At 41.3% G+C, this 22,864-nt stretch overlaps 1 protein-coding gene across 6 annotated transcripts in view; it reads right to left on the bottom strand.

Moving 5' to 3' along the window:
* The window catches only part of CHCHD6 (coiled-coil-helix-coiled-coil-helix domain containing 6), a 115,871-nt gene that overhangs the window by 42,311 nt on the left and 50,696 nt on the right, over positions 1 to 22,864 (bottom strand). For 2 of the 6 annotated variants that reach the window (XM_049826165.1, XM_049826166.1), the window contains one exon: positions 11,622 to 11,692. The exons of 1 other annotated variant lie outside the window; for it this stretch is intronic. In XM_049826165.1, coding sequence (XP_049682122.1) covers positions 11,622 to 11,692 — 71 coding nt within the window. Of the gene's footprint in view, positions 1 to 10,384; positions 10,493 to 11,621; positions 11,693 to 20,254; positions 20,978 to 22,864 lie in introns of those variants that run through there. 3 more of the 6 variants (XR_007509256.1, XM_049826167.1, XM_049826168.1) reach the window with 3 other exon arrangements.

Below are 22,864 nucleotides of genomic sequence, written 5' to 3'. Positions count from 1 at the left end.
TATGTGAAGCAAGCTTTTTATTACTGGCAGCAGTAAGGACGCTGGGAGTGAATTAGACATTCATCTTAGTCAGGGCCAATCTAGTGGCTCAGAAGAGGTTTTCTTCTTAACCCTCTCCTAACTGTTCAATAGCGGCAGGTAACGGCTGCTCCAGTCAATAACTGCATTCATTTGTCTTGGCAAATTCATTTCTACATGGATATAAACCCTGTGAAGAAGTGCTAAGCGTCTGGGAGGTTAAAGCAAGGTTCTTCGAGAATTTTCATCATAAGCTCTGAGATAGTTGGAAGAGCACTGGTCTAAAAGTCCATCAATTAATCAAGAAGCAACACAGCTTCCAAAGACAAACACACAAACTTACTGCAAGAAGCGATTAAGGCAGTATCATCAGGATACAGACCCCATAGAAGGTTTCAAACACAGCACGATGGCTACTAGCTAGCTGCTGCTGACAGGTTCCCTTTTTGGAAGAGTAATTACAGACTCAGTATTGGAAAGCAAGTGAAAGCTGGAAGATGTGTATGTATTTGCTAGTCCTTCCACCCAGCTGAAAAGTCAGACTAGCCAAGTGGAGATACAACTTTAATGCTTTAGGACTTGGCAGCTCTTTAGACTAGTGCAAAATCAGTAATTCCACAGTGAGTACCACACCATCACTTGGCTTTACCGGGTAGAGCAGCAATACCAGATGGAGTTAAGAGCAAGATCCTCTTTTTACCTTTTACTCTGGGAAACCATTCAAGCTGTGAAAAAAAAAATCAAGATAGAGGCTGATGGTATCTAAACCTAGACATTTTGATACCTCTGATCAGAAAATGAAAAACAAAGACATGCAGGGTCTCTCATATTAGCCAACTTTAGAGTAGCTAGCTGCAGTACACAGCTGCAAGCAGCAATCTAAATGGGGCAGCAACCTGCAATTTCCTGTGGGCTGCAAAATCCAACAACTGGATTAGCTGCTTTCTGCTGCATTATTTGACTAAGACCAGTGACTGAGCTACCTTGAGCAAGCCACATCAGTCACCACTGTCACTACAATGCAGACAGCCTCAGAGATCAGCAATGAGGTGCACAGGCAGCACTGTGAGCAAAACCCAGGGCACACAACAGGAGTTTCTGTGTGTCAGGAAGGAATCGGAGACATGTCATATAGCTGTTTAGCATGTTTATATATCCAGGGTACATTACATGCATTTCACCCTAAGCTCAGTGATGCTTTGGTCACTTAATGTGGTGTGCTGCCATGCTGTACTGTACATGTATAAAAACCGGTAAGTGGTTAACTGACCTGTAAAATGCATTCTCCCTTGGGTGGCAGTTGGCTCTGATGGTTTCTCTTTAACATGTCAGAAAAATAACTCCAGACAGATGCAATAAACAGCACATAGAAAGGTTTCATCCTCTCTCATTATTGCATCCTTGACATTTACAGCAGAAAATTAAACACAATTGAAGCATTTCATTCACACATAGCAAACTCATCAGCACACAACAAACAGCCAGGAAAGCTAACTTTCAGCATAGGCTGCAGGATGCTGCACTATCACAAAGCAAACACTATGGCCTCACTACAACCTATGGGATTCCCTGATCCTGCACGTCAGCTTGATAATCTGGCTTGAACGAAAAAGGGAAGAATCATGTTGCAGCTGTTTGGCAAGAGAAATAAGAGATGGAAGAAGCTTAATAGATTATCCAAATGTCTACTAAAATTCAGGACTATTTAAGCTACATAGCACAGTGTAAACAAACTGCATGCCTCATGAGGCTAAACTAATGTGATCAAGAAGGAAATATATCTGATCACCCTCATGTATTCGGTGCTCATCAGGCTTTGCCACTGATCTGGATGGAATAGAAGGCTTGTAGGAGTAAGTAACGTGTAGCACAAGAGGAGACGGACTAAAAGGTGAAACCTCCTGACAATTTTCATGAGAATAGGAGCACTACCTCAAAATTTCAGCCGAAGCAGTTGTATTCCTGTCTTTCTAAACCCTTCCCATATGCCTTGTCACATTGTCTCCAGCACACTACTTCACAGCTGCAATATTTCCCCTCTCTTTTTCTCCCCCTTCACAGCTGCATTTCAGTAATAGGTCACCCAATTCTCTTTTTCCCTACCTTGTCCATGGAAGTGCCTAATGAATGCATATTTATAAAGTACTAAGAGTCTCTGGGTGACTCTGTCATCCTACAAAATTTGTCACTGAAGTACTTCCCAATCTCCATTCCTGTTTCGACAGCTTGTTTGAAGCTGCCACACAATTCCCCACTGCAATCCATGCACTCAGTGCACCCTTGCCCTTTCCAGGGCAGACACTTCCTTTCTTTCCGATCACAGATATGCAGAAGCTGTTCTAAAATCTTCTCCTGTGTAAGTAGTTAGATTCTATCACTGAGAATAAAAGTTAACACAAATGTCCAAATCTCAAGTGTCAGCAACTTGTTGTGCCACTGTACTGCATTCAGTGAAAACAGCCTGACTTGACCACTTTTTTTTTCATCAAACAAAAAAACCCCAAAATCCAAACTCTAAAACATACAGATTGAAGTGGAAAATAACTAAAATTTAGCAGTTTTCTGTAACAACCTCTAATTTTGCAAATCCAGCAACAATCTCTCTGTTTCAGTGATGAAATTGATGCAAAGAGATTGTGTGACCCAACCAAAGCTGGTTCCAGCTCTCTACCTTACTCCAATGTATCACAAACTCTCTTGTCCTCCTAATATGGTTTATCCTCACACACAAGTGGTCATTTCCCATTTGACCAATAGGTCATCCTAAAAGACTTCGATTTATATTTTATTGTGCTTTGCCAAGCACAGTTTCAACCAAATTTAACTTGCTTCCTTAGCACCACATAAGCGGCAAGCACTGTGGTTTTGGTGGTGGGCTGTGGGTCTTTGGGGGAGAAGGAGGGTAGCAATATGCAAAAAACTGTACAAAACCATATAAAATTAAATGATCCTTATCCTACTGAACCTGCAAATGCAATAACTAATCATCCCTATTAGCATTCTGCATGGCAGATGGCAAGTGGTTTGGAATAATGAGAGACTTTTCCCCACAAGTGGATAATTCCAATGTACATTTGGATGTAAATTCTTTACTGATTATGATGGTAGAATACTGAGTTATGAGAAACTGCCAGTTTGGAAGATGAAAGGAAAACTACTGCCTCTTCCTTAACTTCTGTATCTCTTGGCAAGTGAACAGAACTGGATCTCCTGCCCACAAAGCCATGCACCATTTTTTCCAAAGATGCCAAGCTACTAAAAGTTGACTAGCAAAGATGAAGAGCCTAAAGTTAGCAGCAAAATGGTCTCTGGAAGCCAAGCAGGAATGAGTCAGAATCTTGTTGCTGGAAGGAGTTCTCTGAATCAGAAAGGAAGCTGGCTCAGCTCCCACAAGGCAGAAAAGCAATATAGCAAGCAATAACTGAATCTGAAAACAACACACAGCCCAACAAGTGACCTGAATAGGGATTTTCTTTCTTCAGATAAAAAACAACATCTAAAAACTGGTTAAGATCTCAGGTCAGGAAGTGAATGCATGCAGCTTACAGAATGTATGCAGCACTGGCCCTAAGAATATATGGGTTGTGGTAGTGCTATAATATCTGGGAGTTAGCTGGGGAACTGTCTGCTGGGAGAATGTTGGGGCCATATTCTTTGTTGGTCTATTAAACCCCTCCCCCAAAAGTATTCTAAAGCAAGTAACTGAAGATGTGATATGCTGATTTCATATAACCACCAGACATGAGGGACAGACAGGTTCAGTAAATTTCTCCTGTGAGATGATCTCGTAATGATGTCAGACTGCTAATGAATGTTCTTTTGAAAAGAAAACCCTGACCGCTCATTTGAACAGCAGTTACTTTTCTAAAATGCCACTAAGCACTGTACGAGGTCCCTAAAGTTTATGCCAGACTACACAAAGGGGTATCAGTGACGACAAAAATACGAGTCCGTTAGTATATTCTGCACTGACCGAGTGGCATACCCTGCTAAAGAGATGGAAACAAAATTTGAGAGGAAAATGAAGCTGCCAGCATCAAAGTTCAGGTGGGATCTGAAGCTAAAGATTCACCTTGTTAAAAAAATCCCTTTGCTTCTGCCCACATGCTCTAAACCTTCAAAACCATGCACCCTTTTACCATGCTGTGCAATTTGCCGAGTACTGACTCAGCAAGATCACCGTTAAGCAGTTACTCATCCTGCAGAGAACGTCAATAATGGTGCTTTCAAGGAACACACACGCAAAGCCCTGAAGTCTGTTTTTGGGGGGAGGTTGGGATTTTTTTTTTCTTTTTTGTTTTTAAATAAATATTCTAATTTCAAGAAGTCCTCAGAGAATTGGAAAAATCCTTATAGAAAATAATTTAGATAACATAGTTTTAAGTTCGGAGAAGAGCACAGGAAATGTCTCGGGTGAGTTAATAAGACCCGTGCCTACCTGAGGCACTTGTTCCATTGCACTGTTAGAGGCACTCACAGTCAGCACAACGCCGAGTTCTCTTCGAAGAATCAATATTTGTCCCCCAACAAGCAAGTGCTCCTGTCTTCCAAATGCCACTTTTGGGTGCCAAATTAGTTACGATTGTGGTTGGTGTGGTATGTCTACGTCCCAGACGGGCAGGCAAGAGACACTTCTGGGACTAACAAGGAAGAGAACAGGATAGGAAGGAAGAACCAACCCCAGCAAGGTCCTCTCACAGTAGGCTAAGTAACAGCTGATCTTGAGACTCCAACAGCTGATGAGACCCCATAGCCTAGAAACCTATTTTATCAGAGTAACTTCATGAACTATCAAAATCCCACCAAATAAACAAATATTAAACTAAATTAAGTCATTGAAGCCTGGACTGATGGCAGAGATGGTTTTTCTGTCCTTTTGTAAGGGAGGAAAGGATCTCAATCTCTCATCAGCTAACAACATCAAACGCCAGCAACTTCCTCTGCGCAGGTGGATCACCACACAATGGAAGGTGTCCACAGCTGTCCTGCCACAGTCCTTATTTTCTCTGAAGATGGAGATACAGAAGCTCTGACCTACAGAACAAACTGTTTCTCTCCTCAAATTTCTCCCACTGGTACTTGCCTTTGGTGTCTGCTATCATTCCTCCATCACTCCAGGAAAGGACTCTGACTCAACAGTAAGTAAAGACATTTTGCACAGTGCATATAATCCAGAATCAGGAACACAATTACTGTTCAAAATAGCAACATTGCCCTTGAAATCATTTGCTACTGAATTAATGACCAGATTGTTAAGAGTGTTACCTCAACTTTGCCTTAGGCTGCTAATTAGCAAACAAGTCATTAATTCACTGGTAACAAGTGGTTTCTCAGGCATTATTGCTTCTGACATCTTTAATTCACCACTCTTTCTGTAAAGCTTCCCCAGACAACTTTAACCTCAATCCTCTACAAATCAACCTCATACCACTACCACCAGCTCACTATACAACACACATGCTGGAAGACAGAGGGAGAAAACCACAGCAGGAATAAGCTGAGCTGGGTCATTAATTAATATTCATGATACTTTCCCAACTCAGGCCAAGAGGAGGGGGGGACCAAAGGCACAAGAAGTTCTGAACTTTGGTGTGGACCTGTCATTACATCTAAATACACAATAGATGTTATAAAACCTGGAGAAATCTTGCTTCCACGACGGTACACAGTAGAATATGTAATTCCCAATCTGAAGGCAGAGATCTGCTTCTATTTTCACTGCATTTTCCATGATAAAGAGCTTTGAACTGAAGTATTTCATGTACTCTGATGCACAAAGTATGTCTGAGGTTTGTTTTAACAGCTGCACAAATATCCACGCTTTTGAAAACAATCTGAATTTGGCCTGCCAACAATCCCCGATCTAAGGGTTTTATAATGGCAACATTACTACAGAATACAAGTGCTTTCCATGTAAAAATCGATAGCAATAGAAACATCCCTAATAGACTACCTGGAGTCTTTGGCACCTCTTACTTTGCTATTCCAGTCTTTGCTATTCAGGTCTTACTTTACAAATTCCCAAGTTCTACCAATGTACCTTTGAAGAAATGCTCTTGCAATTTTGAAAAGATATATTAATATTTCACACCAGTTTTTCAGCACTAACAGAACTGCAATCTCAGTTCATTAGACTGATTTATTAGTCATCCCTCATCATGCAGGAGAGGAAAGATGATATTGTGAACACTAGATTAGAACATCATTTGACTAACTGGGCAAAAGGAAAGTCTTATTTAGAACCAGCATTTTAGTAATCCTCAAGAATTGAACTTCAGAAAGAAGAATTGACAGCTTGGATAAAGTATACAATCTAGTAAATTTTCAAGATTTAAAAATTGGTTCAAAAAAGAATAATCTGGCCCGACTGGAACATTTACACAAATCATTACACATATTCGACTTCTATTACCACATACCATATTCCTAAAGTAGCAGAGGAACATACCTTGCTTGGAAATCAATGCTTTGGTACAAACAGTTGGTTAACAACAGGCCTTCCAGAATTCGTAAAGAAAATGTTTACATGCTAATGTAAGTGAGTGAAAATCTTTGTGAAGCTGAACTGAAAATGATCAGAAAGGTTTTCTTTCAGTGAAATTCACACCATGTAATATGACACAAAAGTCAAAATTGACCCATCTGCTCTTTTATGCTCTTTTGAAATAATTTTGGGGAAACTCATGCCTTATAGTCTCTTACAGCAATATTCCAATTTCCTACTAAGAGCAACTTTATAAACATGAGAAACAGCAAAGCTTTGAATAGTAACTCATCTCTTTAAATAAAGATTACGTGAAGTGGACTCAGCGCAGACAGAAGTAGAAACAACTGGCACAAACCAAGCATTGAGGGAAGAACAGGACTGGGATGGAGCCAAACCATTTTCTGTGAAGGTACCACCATTGCAGGGCACAAAAGCACTACGTTGAGATAAGGCTGGGGAAGAGCTCCCAGCAGTAATCAGTCTTTTATTCCTGAAACCTCTTAAATCCCTATTGCAGAGGCTCTTAATTTCAACAGTGAATTAATCATTTATCTAATCTAATGACAGGACAAATCCCAGAGCAATTTTGTTTGAAAACTATGATGTCTTTACCCTTCTTCTCCTTGGGCTTCATGACTGTCCACATAATAACTATTTCAGAGCTTGACTCCTGGGCACAGCCCTCTGTTGAAATACCTGAGGTCTCATAGTAGATTTCAAGATTAATAAACTCAAGTACTACCAACTATCTTATAAACTTTCCAGATCTACACAAACAAGAACAAAAAGAAGAAAAAAAAAAAAAAAGAAAAGATAGTTCCTCTAGGTTCCAGTTAGTGTTGCCATTTTAATTAAGGGGCCATCAGCATCATAAAGTTTTGCGCAATTCAATAAAACTCTCATTTCCCCGAGTACTGAAAGCACACCATAAATTCCGAATTCCCAGCACACAGTCCATCTATGAACTTTCTGCCCCTACCCTCATTGAGTAAGTGTGGTTCTCTACTCCACATTCAGCTCAGGAGGATACTTACTACTTGCCAGTTTCTCTAATGTAATCACCTTAAATACTTATGTCAATTAAGTTTAAGTATCTTAGGACCATTAAATGGAACTCTTAGATACTAAGTCCCATATGGAGCAAATCTCTTCGGCGGTTTCTCCACTGGAAAGCTGCCTTGGATTCAAGGCTGATCTCTATCAGGATAAGATACCGACATTCTTTATGCACTCCTTGATAACAGCGCAAAGCATATGCAGTCCTCTCAGTACAACATGCAAAGCAACACAGCCACCAGTAAGCAGCTTCAGAAACAGTTCTGCAAACTATAAGGAGATCTCAGAGGGAAACTCAGCTTCAGAACAATTTTATCTTTTAACAGCTTCCTAATCCCTTCACCCCACTCCCGCAGCTTTACCTTTTAGAGGGAGTCACACCCCCACCCATAGCCAATTCTTGCATCCAAATTTCACAACTACAAAAATAAAATAAAAACGTGATAAGACAACCTTCACAAAAGAAAACAAATCAAATTTTAAAAACCAGCATTTTGAGGATAAATCTAGAGTGCCTGCACTAAGCCATAGCCTCTTTACTGATGTTTTTTTCCTGCCCCTTAACAGATTCAGGGACTGTAATAACATTTAATCCTCAGAAGCTAATCTAAATGTAACACTCAAAAGAAGACAAAGACAACGCAACAGAAAAAAAATTTGGCCACTGCCTTTTGGGAGTGCTGCTTTATCCCCGGAGCGAGCGCATTAATAGAGCTTGGAATGAAATGCCATTTTATTCTCTGTAGCGGGGAGGGGATTAGCAAGTTGTCTTTTCTAAACCTAGTCTGAGTCATGGCTCTATGAACACTGAGAAAAGGATGTGGAACGAAGTGAAGGGCAGGGAGCACTGGCTTTTTATTTACACGCTGCTTCCTTTGTGGGTGGTTACTGATGTGCACAGTTTGCTAAACAGGGAAGGGAAGGGGGAAAAAAGTTCTAGGTCCCCAGACTTTAATTCTGTTGGTTAACAAAAGAGAAAAACAACAACGCACCAATTATAACAGCATCATTGAGACAATATGTCCGTGGCAACTGTCCAATTCACCACAGCATATAAGCAACAAGGGCAAGTTGCTTGAGGTGCTGAAAGCTGTGCTCAGTGGTTTCTTGTTGCTAGGGTCTTCTCTCTGGGAGAAGGAAACAGGTTGGACAGAGCACAGAACAAAGAAGGAAACTGTGGTAGGAACAATGCGGAGACAGGAGCAGGCTGAGTTCAGGTGAAGAGATGAGGAACAAAGTCCATTGCACGAGTCAGGCTGTGCAGGCATCAAGCCTAGCATCCTACCTTGAAGTAGAAACCAAGAGCTAATGACTGTGTTGGTGATTTAATATGAAGCTCAGCACTAAGTATTTAACTCACTGGTGGAAAGCTTGTACAATATTCTTAAGTCCTGCAACACTTGATGATTACTAAGGAGAGGAAATAGTCTATGGAACACTTGACCATTTGTGCAGAGCTGTAGGTGTTGATAACAGAATTACAGAAGTCAATAATTGCCAACAAAACACCGTTTTTTTTGTTTCAGTTCTTTCTTATCTTTGCTTCAACATGGACTCTGAAAAACAGGGTACTCACTGTAGAAACAGCCCCAGCTCTACTCCCCTCTTCCTCCATCAGTTATGCTGATACACAATGACAGAAGACAGCAAATACAGGGTAGATCAGTCTCACAAGGCACAAGCACCAGGGGCAGGTCAAAGAGTTCAGTGAAACAGGGATGATATAAGCTAGGGAAGAGACACTATGGGAAGGAGATGCACTCTGCTCTGCAGATGGAGAAAGTGCCACTCCCGGTTTCATTTTGTTACAGGAGCTGTCGTGGTCCAGCACTGGCAGCAGGCAGACCTGCACTTCATTCATGCTTTGGCTATATTCCAGTTCATGTAATTTTGCTGGAGTGTCAGTTTATTCCTGCCAACCAAGCTACTAGATCTGCATAAATCAGTCTTACCTATCCTAGCACTTTCTGTGCTTGTATGTCTAATATGAAAGCGCAAAACAGGATAAGCAAACTATTCTTTCTACTGAAGTCACAGGATCTTGTAATTTATTACCATAAACAGGCTGTAGAAGGACCTGCATGTACAATACCTAACCAGAGGACCTCACAACATGCAGACTTCAAGTCCTACCAATTAAGAATGAATGCCAATGCACGAAGGAATTTTCCCTGACCCTGTCCCAGCCTTACCATGACCCACACACGAGGCATCTGCACCCTTTAGAAGTGTTTGTACAGTGTGTTGTACACCGAGGCAACAATTCAAAAAATGATCACTGCGTACTGCTGTAAGAGGCACGTACACTGCACGCTGATGGGGTAAAGCAATGATTCTTCCCTCATGTACAATTTTCAAAGGGCATTATCAGTCCCACATCGTGCACACCAACACACAGCTCAGTGCAATCCTAGCTATTGCTGGCAATTTCTACTGTAAAGGAACAGAAAGTACTATGTTCACATTCTCCCTCAGTTTAACTAGTGCCACAATCTGCCCCTTTATGATGGCTCAAATTCATATGGCCTTTAAATAGAAAGGCATTGTACAATAAGGCCAGCAGCCAGGGACTGTCAGGTGATGAAGGCCCAAAAAAAAGGGGAGGGAACCCCTGACAGACCATAAACACATTTTCTAAATTTTGAAAGAAAAAAGTCATTAGCACTTGCATCGGTCTCAGCCACCAGCCTTTGAGAAGTGGTTGCATTCCTGAGTTTCCTACATTAGCAGTCTTCATCTCCATAAGAAACAGACGAGACCAAATGTAACTGAAACCTCAGAAACCAAACTTTAGACTACTATTAAAAAAAAAAGGTTACTTACAGTCTGTAAGAGCAAGTAAAGAACATAATCTAAGGTCCCAATCTCTTCCTTTACAAAGTCACAAGGATAAATCATTGCTACATGTGTTCCCAACAACTGATCGCACATCTGCAGAAGCAAATCCAAGAAAAGACTGAACTGATCAAAGACTGTCAGAACTTTGCGTCCTATGAATTTTTTAAATGTTATTTAAAAGCAGAATTTAGAATGCTGCTATGGAAAACCGCAAGAAAATGCATGCAATGTTTTAGCTTCCTTGTTTTGGCTTCTTTAGCAACTTATTGCTTGACTGTCCAAACAAAAATGTGAAATTACAACAGGTTATGTGATGCTTTGGCAGCCAAACATAATTTTAAATAAAGACAGCACAATATACTGCACACCCCACTAACATATTCATCACTACTATATTATCTATTTATGCAATTAAGTATCATACAGTCTGGACTGGACCCAACTGGACTACATATGTTGCTACTCCAGTTTACTGCATGTTGGCCAACTGTTTACCCAACTGAGATCCGAGTGCTGCTCTTGACAGTGTAATTGCTTTGGACTCATTAATATTAAAGAATTATAGAAAATATTTTTTCTTGGACAGCTGTTAGTGCATGTGGAACAATAAGCTACATAACACTACTGGCAAATACAAATGGAATTTAGACACTAAATATGCTCACGATAAAAAGACAACATTAAGGTCCACTAATTGTGCCAAGGCCAATAAAAAAGGCCAGAAGAATCATTGCACCCATTCTAAGAAAACGTTCATGATAATTACAACTCTATTTTGATTGAAATTTACAGGACTAAGATCTAGACTGTTTACCTTTTTCTTCTCCAGACAATGAAAACTTTAGAAGTGGTGCCATTCTTCCTACTCCCATGCACTAGCGCAATGCTGCAACGTGTAGGTTAAATACACTGGGTCAAAGTTTGAACAGATTAAACATGTTCCATTGCCATTTTGAAAACCTTCGTAAATATTCCTATTTAATGTGAATTTTCTAAGTCCATGTCTTCTCCCTCATTCTCCCTTGAAAGATCTAACAACTTAATACTAAATTTCGTCAAGCTTGGCACAGAAAGAGAGGGTGCTAGCTTACAACTCCTCAGCCCCCCAAATACCTGACAGGAGGTACCTTCGCACTCCGTTTACAGCAATATCCAGAAGCTACACACAGAGCATTATGAAATGCAACTGGAACTGCTGAAAAGAACAAAAATGGGTCCTCACTTTATCCACTCCTCTGCCTTGGTGGCTGCCTCCTGGTACTGCTCAGATGTCAGCTTGTAGATCTCTGCGTTCTGAAACAAAGAATATAATGCTCAGCTCTAAAAATTAAAGGCACCTCAGATCTTATCCCATCACAAAGTTATCTTGTATAATTAATAACGATTTTCAACAACAAACTGCATATTCAGTTCAAAGAACACAAAAAAGGCTTAAAAAGTTGATTATTTTCAGCAAAATGCATCAAGGCCACAACATGTCCTCCATTCGTGCTTCACCTTTGTGAAGGGAAAGAGGGGGGAAAAGGTCACTAACAACCAACCGTCAGCTTTTATTATTCCATGTAACCACAAAAACAAGGTGTTTCCAGCACTGAGTTATTTTGAGTTAGGTAGTGTTTTGTTCTCTTTTTTCATTAATTGCTGTGAAGGATCTTATAAGTTACTGACATGCAAGTATCAAAATTGGCTGCTAGCACTGGAAAATCCATTTTACATTTCAGTGCTTCTACTTAGGTTACTTATTCTTTAAAAGAAAATTATGCAGCCTGTTTCTCTTTTAACAACATAGGGAGGCGTATCAGGTATCAGTTAAGGCACTGCCAAACAGAGTCTGGAGTGTCTTGCTGCAGGGCTTAAGAGGTTTGCATTAAATTCTCCTGAGCTTGCACAGAAAGAGTTTTAGTTCACAACTACTCAGCTGCTGAACATGGAGGATAAATTCCTTCTCTTGGCTGCACTTACAAGCCTCCCAAGCACAAACAGCAGAAGGGAATGGCTGCACACCCCCAGCGACTTCGCTGCAAGGTCTTGTGTCACTAAACTGCTGATAAAGCTGCTTCAGGCAAAGCCTCTGGACTTTATACTGAAATAGCTGCAATTGCCTCACTCAAAGCTCATTTGCAAGGCCCTTAGTCTGAAAAGGCACATGCAGAAAATATGCAATAATCAATCAAAAAGTGACAAAATGGTATTGAAAGCAAGGACAGCTACTCATTTAGGGCTGGTTCTAGCTGCTATCTCGTCTCTCCCCAAATATGGCCATTTTATATAGAATACTATTCTTGCCCTTCTTCATTTATTTTCCCATAAATGCAGCTGTGGTCCTGCGCATGATGAGACGACACATATTGTTCAGTGGTTAGAAAAAGAAAAGGACAGATATAACTCAAGTTCTATTAGCAGTTCTGCCACTTGTGCAATCTTGGGCAAGTCACCATTTTCCATCTGCAAGCGAAGGATAACAGCTGCCTGTATCACTGAAGTTGTGTGAAGCTTAGCTAATTGGAAGGTTTATACAGGTTTTCAGAGCCTAGGCTTCAAGGTGCTATATTTAAGCGATTTATCTCTGGTGCCTAAATTTATGTCGCGTACCAAAAAAACCACAGAACTGACTTTGCTTTTCCAAACTTTAACCTAGGAGACAGGCTTAAACTGAGAGATCGTGAAGGAGTAACCACTTCAAAATGCATTTTGCCAGCAAATTGTCATTAATGTTTTCATTTACTTACGTGTTACATAATGGTCAAACTCCTATGCTGTTAAACCCTTTTTTCTCCTCCCTATAATGAAAAGTTCAGCTTTTAATGGAGCCTTTTTCTCTGTCCTGTAAACAGACCTCATGACTTTCAGCTCCCTGCTGTTACTTATTCACATATGAAACCACAAGACCTGTGCTTCATTAATTAAATTTGCCATTAAAAATTAAATAATGTGAATAAGTACATGTAAGCGTTATCTCCATGGGCTTCATAAGTCTCACCGTTTCTCCAATTACTACCCAAGCAATTTTCATATTTCATACTGTCTGATTTCTCAAAGGGACTGGATTTGAGAGATCAAAATGAGAGAAACTGGGAAAGAGAGAAAGCAAGGTAGTAAAATTAAACATTTTTCAGGCAATAGGAAGTAGCCCCGTCAGATACTATTAGCCTGCAGCACTCTGCAGTGAAACAGCAGCAGGAGAGGAAAACAGGAACAAATACGTTGTACGTGAGACCCAGCATGAGGTTGGCATTTAACCCACCTAAAGAAAGGAAAAATAGCCAACATTAATTTGCTGGTTGCACTGTCGATTGAAGTGGTTGCGGCCCAACCTTGCCTAAGTTTATTAGAGAGAGTTCAACTGCCCAATACTATGGTCAGCTTCATCTCAACAACATCAACTACAAGCATGGACAAAAATAGCTGGGAAAGAAACCAGTATGAAAGAGCTCTGGATCCTAAAGCTGATAAAAGCAGGCAAGAGAGAACCTGAACGGAGAGGCAAGAATCTCAGTGAGGGAAAGGAGGAGAGACCTGGCCTCAAAGAAACCACAAGGCACATGGCACAATGCAAAGATCAAGGAGGGGCACAGAAGACCTTCAACCCAAAGATGAAAGTTGTTGAGTTTTAAAAATTAAAAGGAAACATCTTTGCATGTGATCCAACTGAGCCTCTTGCCTTTGGATCAGACCTCTCTGCCATCTTATACCCTCTCCCCCTCAAAAAGCCTAAAAACCAATGAAGCAGTGTTTCCAATGCTATGAATCAGTATCTTTAAATGCTTCCCCAAGTAAGAAAAAACAGACTTTCACCATTTAAACCTGAGTTTGGTCAACAAGCAGACTTGTTAAACAGGTTTTCCTTGGCCTCCAGGGAAAGTCGAATTCACTTTTGTCCTAAACACTAAAGGAGCAACAAATGGGCTAAATGGGCAACAGACAGGGCTTTCAGCATGGGCACAGTCACAGTAGGTTCTGTGATTTGGGGCTTCTACTCACAGAGAAAAATTTTCCAAATATCCTCATCAATATGACTTCAGATGCAAGATCTGCTTAATTTTCAGTATTTTACCTACCACACAATGGCAGGGGATAATGTTCCAACGGCCTACAAAAATCTAGGCCTTTATAATAAGGTTGCAAATGAAGAACCAAGCCAGGAACCACCTATGCACTTCCCATGACTTCAGCAGAGCAGCCCACACACAAGGGCTATTCAGCAGGATTAAGGTGTGGTATTTACACTTGAAACAAAGCCTGAGCTGCCTGTAGTCTTAGTGAAGTCCTTTAGCTTCATAAAATGATATTCAGTTGCACAGTAGAAGAGCGAACATTCAACACAAAATTACGAGACACCAACGCTGTTTTTAATTTACTCTCACAATATTTGATGCTTGAGATAAAATGGCAGCTCACAAAGAAAAAGTTGAACATGAGACCTCAACTATTATTAAATAAAGCTCCTGGCAGTCTTAGTTGCAGAAATAAGTTTAAAAACATGACCAAAGGACACCATAAGGGCTCAAATAACAAGAGACTCAGAAAGAATGAATGAACTACCTAAAATGTTTCACTTCTCTCAATAAAGCTGAGCCTTAGGGGAGCCAACTTCAGAACATCAGAGCTTTGTCATATGGGGAGAGAGCTCTCCAGAGAGGACAAACAAACTAAACAAAGAAATGTTAGTTTGAAAGATTTCCCCCTGCTATTAAATGATGTTTCGTAGCAAATAGTAAAACCACCGAGAAGTTATAAAAATACATAACTAGAGCCTAAAGACCAACAGAACCACTTTCCTTTACCCTGCTGCTCTTCTACAACAGATTTGCTGTCATACCCTTGCTCCCCACTCTTCCCCAAACACCCTTGCATTAAAAATCGCCCTTCCAAAGGGAATCAGTTTTAAAACTCAGAGCTAAATTTGGAGTCATTTCAATTCAGCATTCCTCCTTGGCTGCAAACATGGAGAGAAACTCCAACACTCACTACTACACCTCGCTACACTGCCCAGGCCCTTTCCACAACATATAGCAAAGAAAGTTAAGAAAACAATATAGCAGAAGATCTCAGGGTTATTTCAGGAGGGAAAGTAATTGAAGCATAAAGAGAAAACCCTGCCAGCTCATTCTCACATTGACATTAAACCACAATCCTTACAACTTCAGTGAAACATGCCCTACTTGCGGTAACACGTAAAACAGAAAACCAAGCAATGCAAGCATGAGGACCTAGAAATTAATCAGATTTTAGGCAAAATTCATTGTGAACATCAAGCAGCAGAAGCAAAAACCTGACACTGGGATGCAGATTTCTCCATCGAGTTCAGCCTGGGTCAATAGATCATGAGGTGTTTGGATTTAAAAAAAACCAAAAAAAACAACAAAAAAGCCCAAACCCCCCCCCCCCAAAAAAAAACCCCAACGACCATCACCACAGCTATCTTGAGATTATTTTGACACCTCAGAGTATAGAAGCTTGTCAGTGGCCACAGTGTTTAAAGATACAAAGAGGATTAACAACTGTTGAAATGCTGCCAGCCTAGATGAATGCTAGTGATACCTCTGATGAAACGGAGCAGACCAGTGGAGGCCTTGACAAATGCTGCAGACGACAGCCAGGGGATTAGATGGTACAATCTGCCTCGCACCTGACAGTCGCGTTGCTTTGATCCCCTCTCCTGACGTCCGCGCTCGCCAGCTTCCAGCAAACCTCCTGCCGCAAACCCCACTCGAGCCGAAAGGAGCACAAGAGGCAGTGCCACGTGGTGGGGGAATATGTGGTGTGCCCCGCGAGTAGGAAACACCGCAGATTTGGGAGAGAAAGGGGAAAGGAAAACAGAGGTTACTTCTCACGTATCAAATGTCAACTAGGAGACGTACAAATTCCTGCTTCCAGCTGCTTCTGAAGCCAGAAATAAGACCTCACACCATCCCAATAAAGCAGCACAACTGTCGCCTGCCCGCACACGCTTGGGGACGGGGAACACGGACACGCTCTGGACACAGCTGCTGCCACGAGGAGCAGTGGGACGCTGCGGAAAAACGTCGGTCAGTGCAGGCTTCAGGAACCACCTTTGCTCACAGCACTGCCTAAGGGAAGCAAAGGTAACACTCGGGCACCACACACCTCACCGGGTCACTGGTTCACAGGCGCTATAAATCAGGTTGTTCATTCTCATTGCCCAGAAGTCTCATGCAAATGGCTCCTAACAGATTTGAAAAATTACCCCATCTACCTGCACCCCTCCCGCAGGTACAGAGGCGGATGAGCTGAACCAATCTATTCACTGGACGACCCTTTGGATCTGTTAAAATCAACATACACAATCAATCACTGCTATAAACTTCAGTCCAAAACAGGGAGTTTGGGAATTTCAGGACACAGTGCAAGAAGCAATCTCTTCACCTCCTGAGCTCGACAGGAACTCCTCTGGAGTTCCTGCTCAGCCTGTTTGTTGGTATCAGCTAGCATTTAGCTAAAAGAGATCATTCACATTTTCTCCATCCTATCAAGCACAAGGGCATATACACATAGAAACCAATTAACACAGAACAGAAATATGCATATAAAGCATATCACAAGAGCCTAGAAGCCAAGGGTTAAAACTGCTTTTATGCGAATTCATATGGTTTTTTTCTCAAAAGGTAGTAGAGGAAAGATGCAAGGAACTACAAACAGCTTGCCGATAGGGAAAAAGACTTTTTTCAGCCAAACCCAACTTCTAAACACAGCTCTGTTGTTTGCTTTTCATGTGTGGGTTCATCCACTCCTCCCGCTGAGACTAATAATGAAATGAGAGCATTGAGTTTGTGTCATTCTATTCTTTCCTTTGGCAATAAACTGTAAGATCATAAATTTTGGATTAAGATTCAGAGATGACAGAAAAAGAGCAGTGTCCACAGTAACAACACAGGAAAGTTAAACTAGTCATGGGCAGAAGTATGTTCTTGTTTGAACAGATCTACTCACGACTGCAATATTACCCTGAGTTGAAAGCAAAATATTAATTCTGTAGCATATCTAGACAGCTTCCCAAAGATAAAATCCCACAAAATACCCACCTCCACAAAACTTGAGGGAGGCAGAGCTGGGGAGAAGGGCCACAGCTGGGTTTATCCTGTGGATAACAAGCTAGGCACAAAAAGCTTAAGCTACAGTCCCTAAAGCACAGTGACCCAAACAAAGCTACATACCCCAGCACTTCCCAGAACCAGGTCTCACACCGAGATACTCCATCTGGGTGAAAATGGGTTTATAGACCCAGACCAAGATCACACGCCGGATTCAGACTGTCTCTACGAAGGTACCCTGGGAAGAGTCCAATTAAAACAGGTACCCCACAGAAAGATGGTATGTGGAACTTCTCCGAAGAGCTGCAAGTGCCTCACTGGAAACATGCAGAAAAGCCCCATGTTATCTTCAACTTAGAAAGACAGCCAGCAACAAAGAAATTATTACTACAGAGGTGATTAAAAGGGGAAAAAGGAGAAAAAAATAACAAACCAGAAAGAATTAAACACTGCGTTTATATGAGGTTGCTTTAAAGCACACCGTTCTGAAAGACTGCAAATAAAGCATCAGTAATTCTTTAAACACAAACTCTGCAAAGTAAAAGCACCTTCAAAGAGAAAGGCCATAAAATGCCAGCAGACAACCCAGGCTTTCTGACAAGGGCAGCGATAGCAACGTGAAAGGCCCAGATTAACGGTAAAACTGTTGTAAGGAGGGTATCGCTCCGCTCTCCTCCTAGGTGGAAGTTTAATATAAGAGCAAGAAGTCTTAGGTGAAGAATTCACAGTAAATGCCCGAATCAATTATACCTGACAAGTGCAGGTAAACAGGCTTCCCAGGCATTGATTAAACATCAAGGGTTTTCAGCATCTGCTTCAGAGAACTCCTGCACGTGGCTGACCTGCACAGATAACGTAGTGTCCATGACTTTAAGGGCATGGCAATGCCTGCTAAATCCCTGTACCAGGGCTGAGCAGCTGCACAGCTAGTCCAGTAGTGATACCTGGGTCCTATCAGCCGATCCATCACACAACCAAGACAAACTCCTAGATCACTGAACGCTGTCTCTAACAACTGGGCATTGTCCAAGAGAGAGTAACAGGTGTGCAGAGAATCAGCGCTAAGCGGAGAACAGAGAAAGAAGGGAATGGCCAGAATATCTAGAGTGCCAAGGTATGCAGCTGAAAGTTTCACTAGGAGGCTGACCAGCACTTCGGATGGAGGAAGAAAAGGAAAAAACAAAACAAAACAAAGAAAACCCCAGAAAATTGGCAGTCATCAAGTACTTGTCATACATGTAAAAAGATACTAAGTACATTCCCCTGTTAGGCCCATCACAGGAGCTTATTTCAGGAACAGAGGAACATTATAGCTAAGGTTTGATGCCATCATGTCAAAGCTGATATTTGACAGAGCCTCCAAGAGAACTCCCACCACCTCGGACAGGCACGCTGAAACCAAAACTCCCAGCTTTCTCTGCTGAGAATATCTCTAAGCCCCATTTATAAACTGCAGCAGCTGGCCCAGTTAATAATTCCTGTCCCAATTTTAAAAATCTAAACTATATTAATGACCCCGTCCTTTTCCACAACAGGTAGCTAAGAAATGCAATTCACTGGATTCCCAGAGGAAACCAGAATAGGAGGGACCCAAAGCAGAAGGATGTGCAAGAGGACTGGAGAACACTGAAGAAAATGCACCACATCCACGTACTTGCACGGGTAAAGGGAACTGTAAGGAAGAGAGTCACCACAAGAAACAAACAAACAAAAAAAACACCAAAACCCAGAAGCATACCAAAGCCTGCAAGTTCCACCCCCTCCCAGGGTTTTTCCTCTACCCCCAACTGCAAATTATTCTCCATGTGCAGCTTCCAGTAAATCAAGCTTTGCTAAATAACCCCGACATGTGCGGGGCTGAGAACCAGCCAACAAGCAATGATGAGATGTCCCTGGAATGATTAAGGAAAATGCAGACATCTCTCAGGTTACAAGGAAGCCTGTTGTACTCTCCCCTTAGTGCATATGCAATGCTGCAAGCACTGTTCCGAAAACCTCTGATATTCAAAGGCTCATTTGGTTGACAAGGAGCCTGTGGATTCGTGGACAGATTGTCACACAAACTGTCAGGTTTTTAGAGAGACTATCAGACCTCTCTTTGCCTACGTTATGGAGCACATCAAAGACACAGAAGATGAACCAGACGCAGACTGCACAGATCTGACAGAATGGTGGGTGTACATATTCAGAATACTGTACTGCTTGGGGGGGGAGGCTTAATGTGAATAATCAGGGGCTGAAAGTTCCAGAAATGTGACAGGTTTTGGCAGCGATTCTCATCTTTGCATTTATTTATCGAAGGGAGAAAAACTGCCATACTAGAGGCAAACTTGGGAGAGGAAGAAAAATTATATCAGCAGCAATTTATTTTGCCACCATACTTTTTCTTTATTATTATTACTCCCAGAGCATTTTCTGAAGATATTTGTATTTTCAGTCAGGGTTCTCTCACTATGCTTGCAGCTTCTCTTCTCATTTTATCCTGTAGGAGAGGCTGGTTTAATGATTACAGCCAAAAAGACAGCTAGGACTTTACAGGTCACTGTACACGGTTAATGACACAGACAAATCCATACTTTCAGAAGTGTGCACTGGCTCGCGGCTCTGTCTGGAGATGCTCAGGAGCTCATTATTCAAAGCTTCAAGCTCAAGTTATAGGTAATCAGCACATCTGAAGAAATATACCATACCCGGACAACCAAAAAGTGAAGCAACAAAAGCTATTATAGAAAATACTAACCTTAAGCATTAGGGTCTCACTTTTTAAATCAGGACAATGTTCACTTATCTTCCAGTGATCTAGAAACCTCAGTTAATGAATACCTGGAAAAAGTTCCCAGGTCCACAGCTGAAAAGCAGTCTTACAAGGATAACTTGATGTCATTCCCCTTTATTAGTAATACTTGGACAAACATTATAAGTAACGGTATATTTATTTTACAGCTGGCAAAAAAGTTGTTCAGCTATTTCTACCAAGTAGTATTGATTATTACTTAAAAAGGAAAGTAAAATATAAAATGAAACACTGATAACAAGTAAAAGAAAATGGATTAACACAGATTCCTTTGGCCTGCCTTTACAATACCACTGTCACATAACCTCCAGTTCTCCCTGTAAGGCATCAGTTATTCCAGAAAAAGAACATTAGTATCTTTTTATATTTATTTTGCTATTCAAAATGGATTGAAATTCTCCACACAGTGAACAGAAAATAAATACAATGTTTATCCTAAGATAAAAAAGCCGAGGAGGACAAAGGAGAAGGGATGGTAAAAGGGATAAGAAAGAAATCAGAAAATATTTGTAAGCAATTTCCTTTCCATCAGTTGACAGTCTCATTCTCTCTGCTTTTAGTGATCTTCTCTTTCACACAGCTTTTAACAGAGTTGTTTTGCCTCCTCTGAAGAGGACAAGGCATTGAAGAGACATCTCTGTAGCTGGCAAAGAGCTTGTGAAGTCTCCAAAGAGAAGCCCAGAAGGACCACAGACCGTCAATCAGGTGGAGAGAGGCATTTTCACAGCAGGGCTATTGAGACGTAAATATTAACATGAAAATCAAACACCCACAGAGAGCAGAGGCAGCCACACAAATGCTTCATTCCCATACTCCGACAGAGACCACTCCTTCACAGTCAATGACTGTCACCAACCCTGGTGCATGATGTCACCCACAGCCTTCAATAGCTTTTGGTCACCACTAGCTTAGTATCATACTTTCACTACAGAATCCAGGCAGAGGAAAGGGAACAAGGCATTTCTAACTTTTGGCCCATTACAGAATAATGGAAATAATTACTTATTAAACCAGAAAAATCTCATACAGCCTTGCTGCCAAGGCATCTCAGGAACATAAATGGAAGAATGTCACATGTATGGTGTACCATACACCCATAGATGCAAGCTAAATCTACTCTCAGAATTTAATCTCTAAAAGCAGTCTCTAACAGTAAGGAATACTACATGCAAACAACAACAGACCTTGACGTTGGGACTAAATGAGAAAGAAGTAAAAGTAGGCTTAAAGCTCCAGAAGAAATATTTTGGTATAAGCATTGTAATTATCAAATTTGTTGCTGCAGCTGATAAACTTTGTTACAAGAAAAGGCTTGGGAAACAGTGTTATAAGTGCATTTTTTCAGGCTCATGAAAATAGTATCAGTTTTTCACCCACATCTACTGGACAAGACCAAACAAAAAATCATAGCCCTTCAACTGTGGACAGCTTGGGCTCAGAAATCAAGACAACAAGAACACAAAGAAGGGACAGAACTATACTTTTGATGGGGAACAACAGGAGGGGAGGGGTAAAAAAAAAAAAAAAAGCAAAGCACACACCACAAACACTGCAGTCCTGGAGCCAAATCCTCTCTCCACAGAACAAGTGAACACACAACAAACTTATAACCCAGCACTGTCCTATTTTCAGCTGGCAAGGACAAACTCTGTGTTCCTCACTGTGATGCCCTTTGCCCATCACAGAAATCAAAAGCTAGGACACAAATTTGTTGTTGTTGTTGTTCTTCCTGCAACAAACCCTTGCCTCTAACTGGAGGAAGAGTTATCTTGGTGCCACACGAATGAGTGATTAGCTATCAGGAAGAAATGGCTTTTTTGCTGCTGCTAACGGAAGCTGTATCTCAACAAATGACCTAAAGGTGAAAGGTCTCATATACTACACTTAATTCCCTGAACAGCCAAAGGAAATTTTGTGGTATACATAACTATTATGAAAAACGAAGTTAAAAAATTCACATACATGCCCAGGCAGGCACACAACACAGTATTTTTACACGCCCATGAATAGTCTTCTCTGTTTCAAGAGCCACAGTCCAGCCAGTTCAAGGCTTGCTGCATGTCAGGGCAAATTAGATGATTTCTGTGTACCATCCAATACATCATAAGACATCTCTAGGGGACAAAAAAAAAAAAACCCAAAACATCCAGGCACTCCTCAATTGACCCAGGCATGCAGGCTTACAGCAACCTTGCAGCTTGAAATTATGTAAGCAAAAATTTGGCTTCTGTTCAGAAGAATGGGAAGGGAGAAGGAAGGAGAAGGAATTAAGCCTTTTTTCTTATGAAAAGACCTGAAATGCAATAATTGGGAAGGAAAAGAAAGCTAGCTCTTCTTGTAAAATAACCTAGTTATTACAAGTCTTCTCAAATCAGAGGCTTAAGAGTTTTATCTCAGCTCACACATTTCCTTCTCCCATCTCTCCCTCCTCTGTGGCCCCTTGGAGACTGGTACAGTCATTCCGCATTTTCTGGCTCTGTGGCCGTTCCTTGCTGTTGCTGCCCTCTGCTCAGGGCAGCATCTTCTATCTGATGGCTACTCCACTGGTGAATATCTACCAGGGCAAAACTCTCCTCTCCACATTTGTCAGAGTTTGACTCCCAGACAGTTCTAGTGCAT

The sequence above is a fragment of the Accipiter gentilis genome, chromosome 23 (genome assembly GCF_929443795.1).
Source record: "Accipiter gentilis chromosome 23, bAccGen1.1, whole genome shotgun sequence".
Lineage (NCBI taxonomy): Eukaryota > Metazoa > Chordata > Aves > Accipitriformes > Accipitridae > Astur > Astur gentilis.
This window is presented reverse-complemented; position numbering and strand designations above follow the sequence as displayed.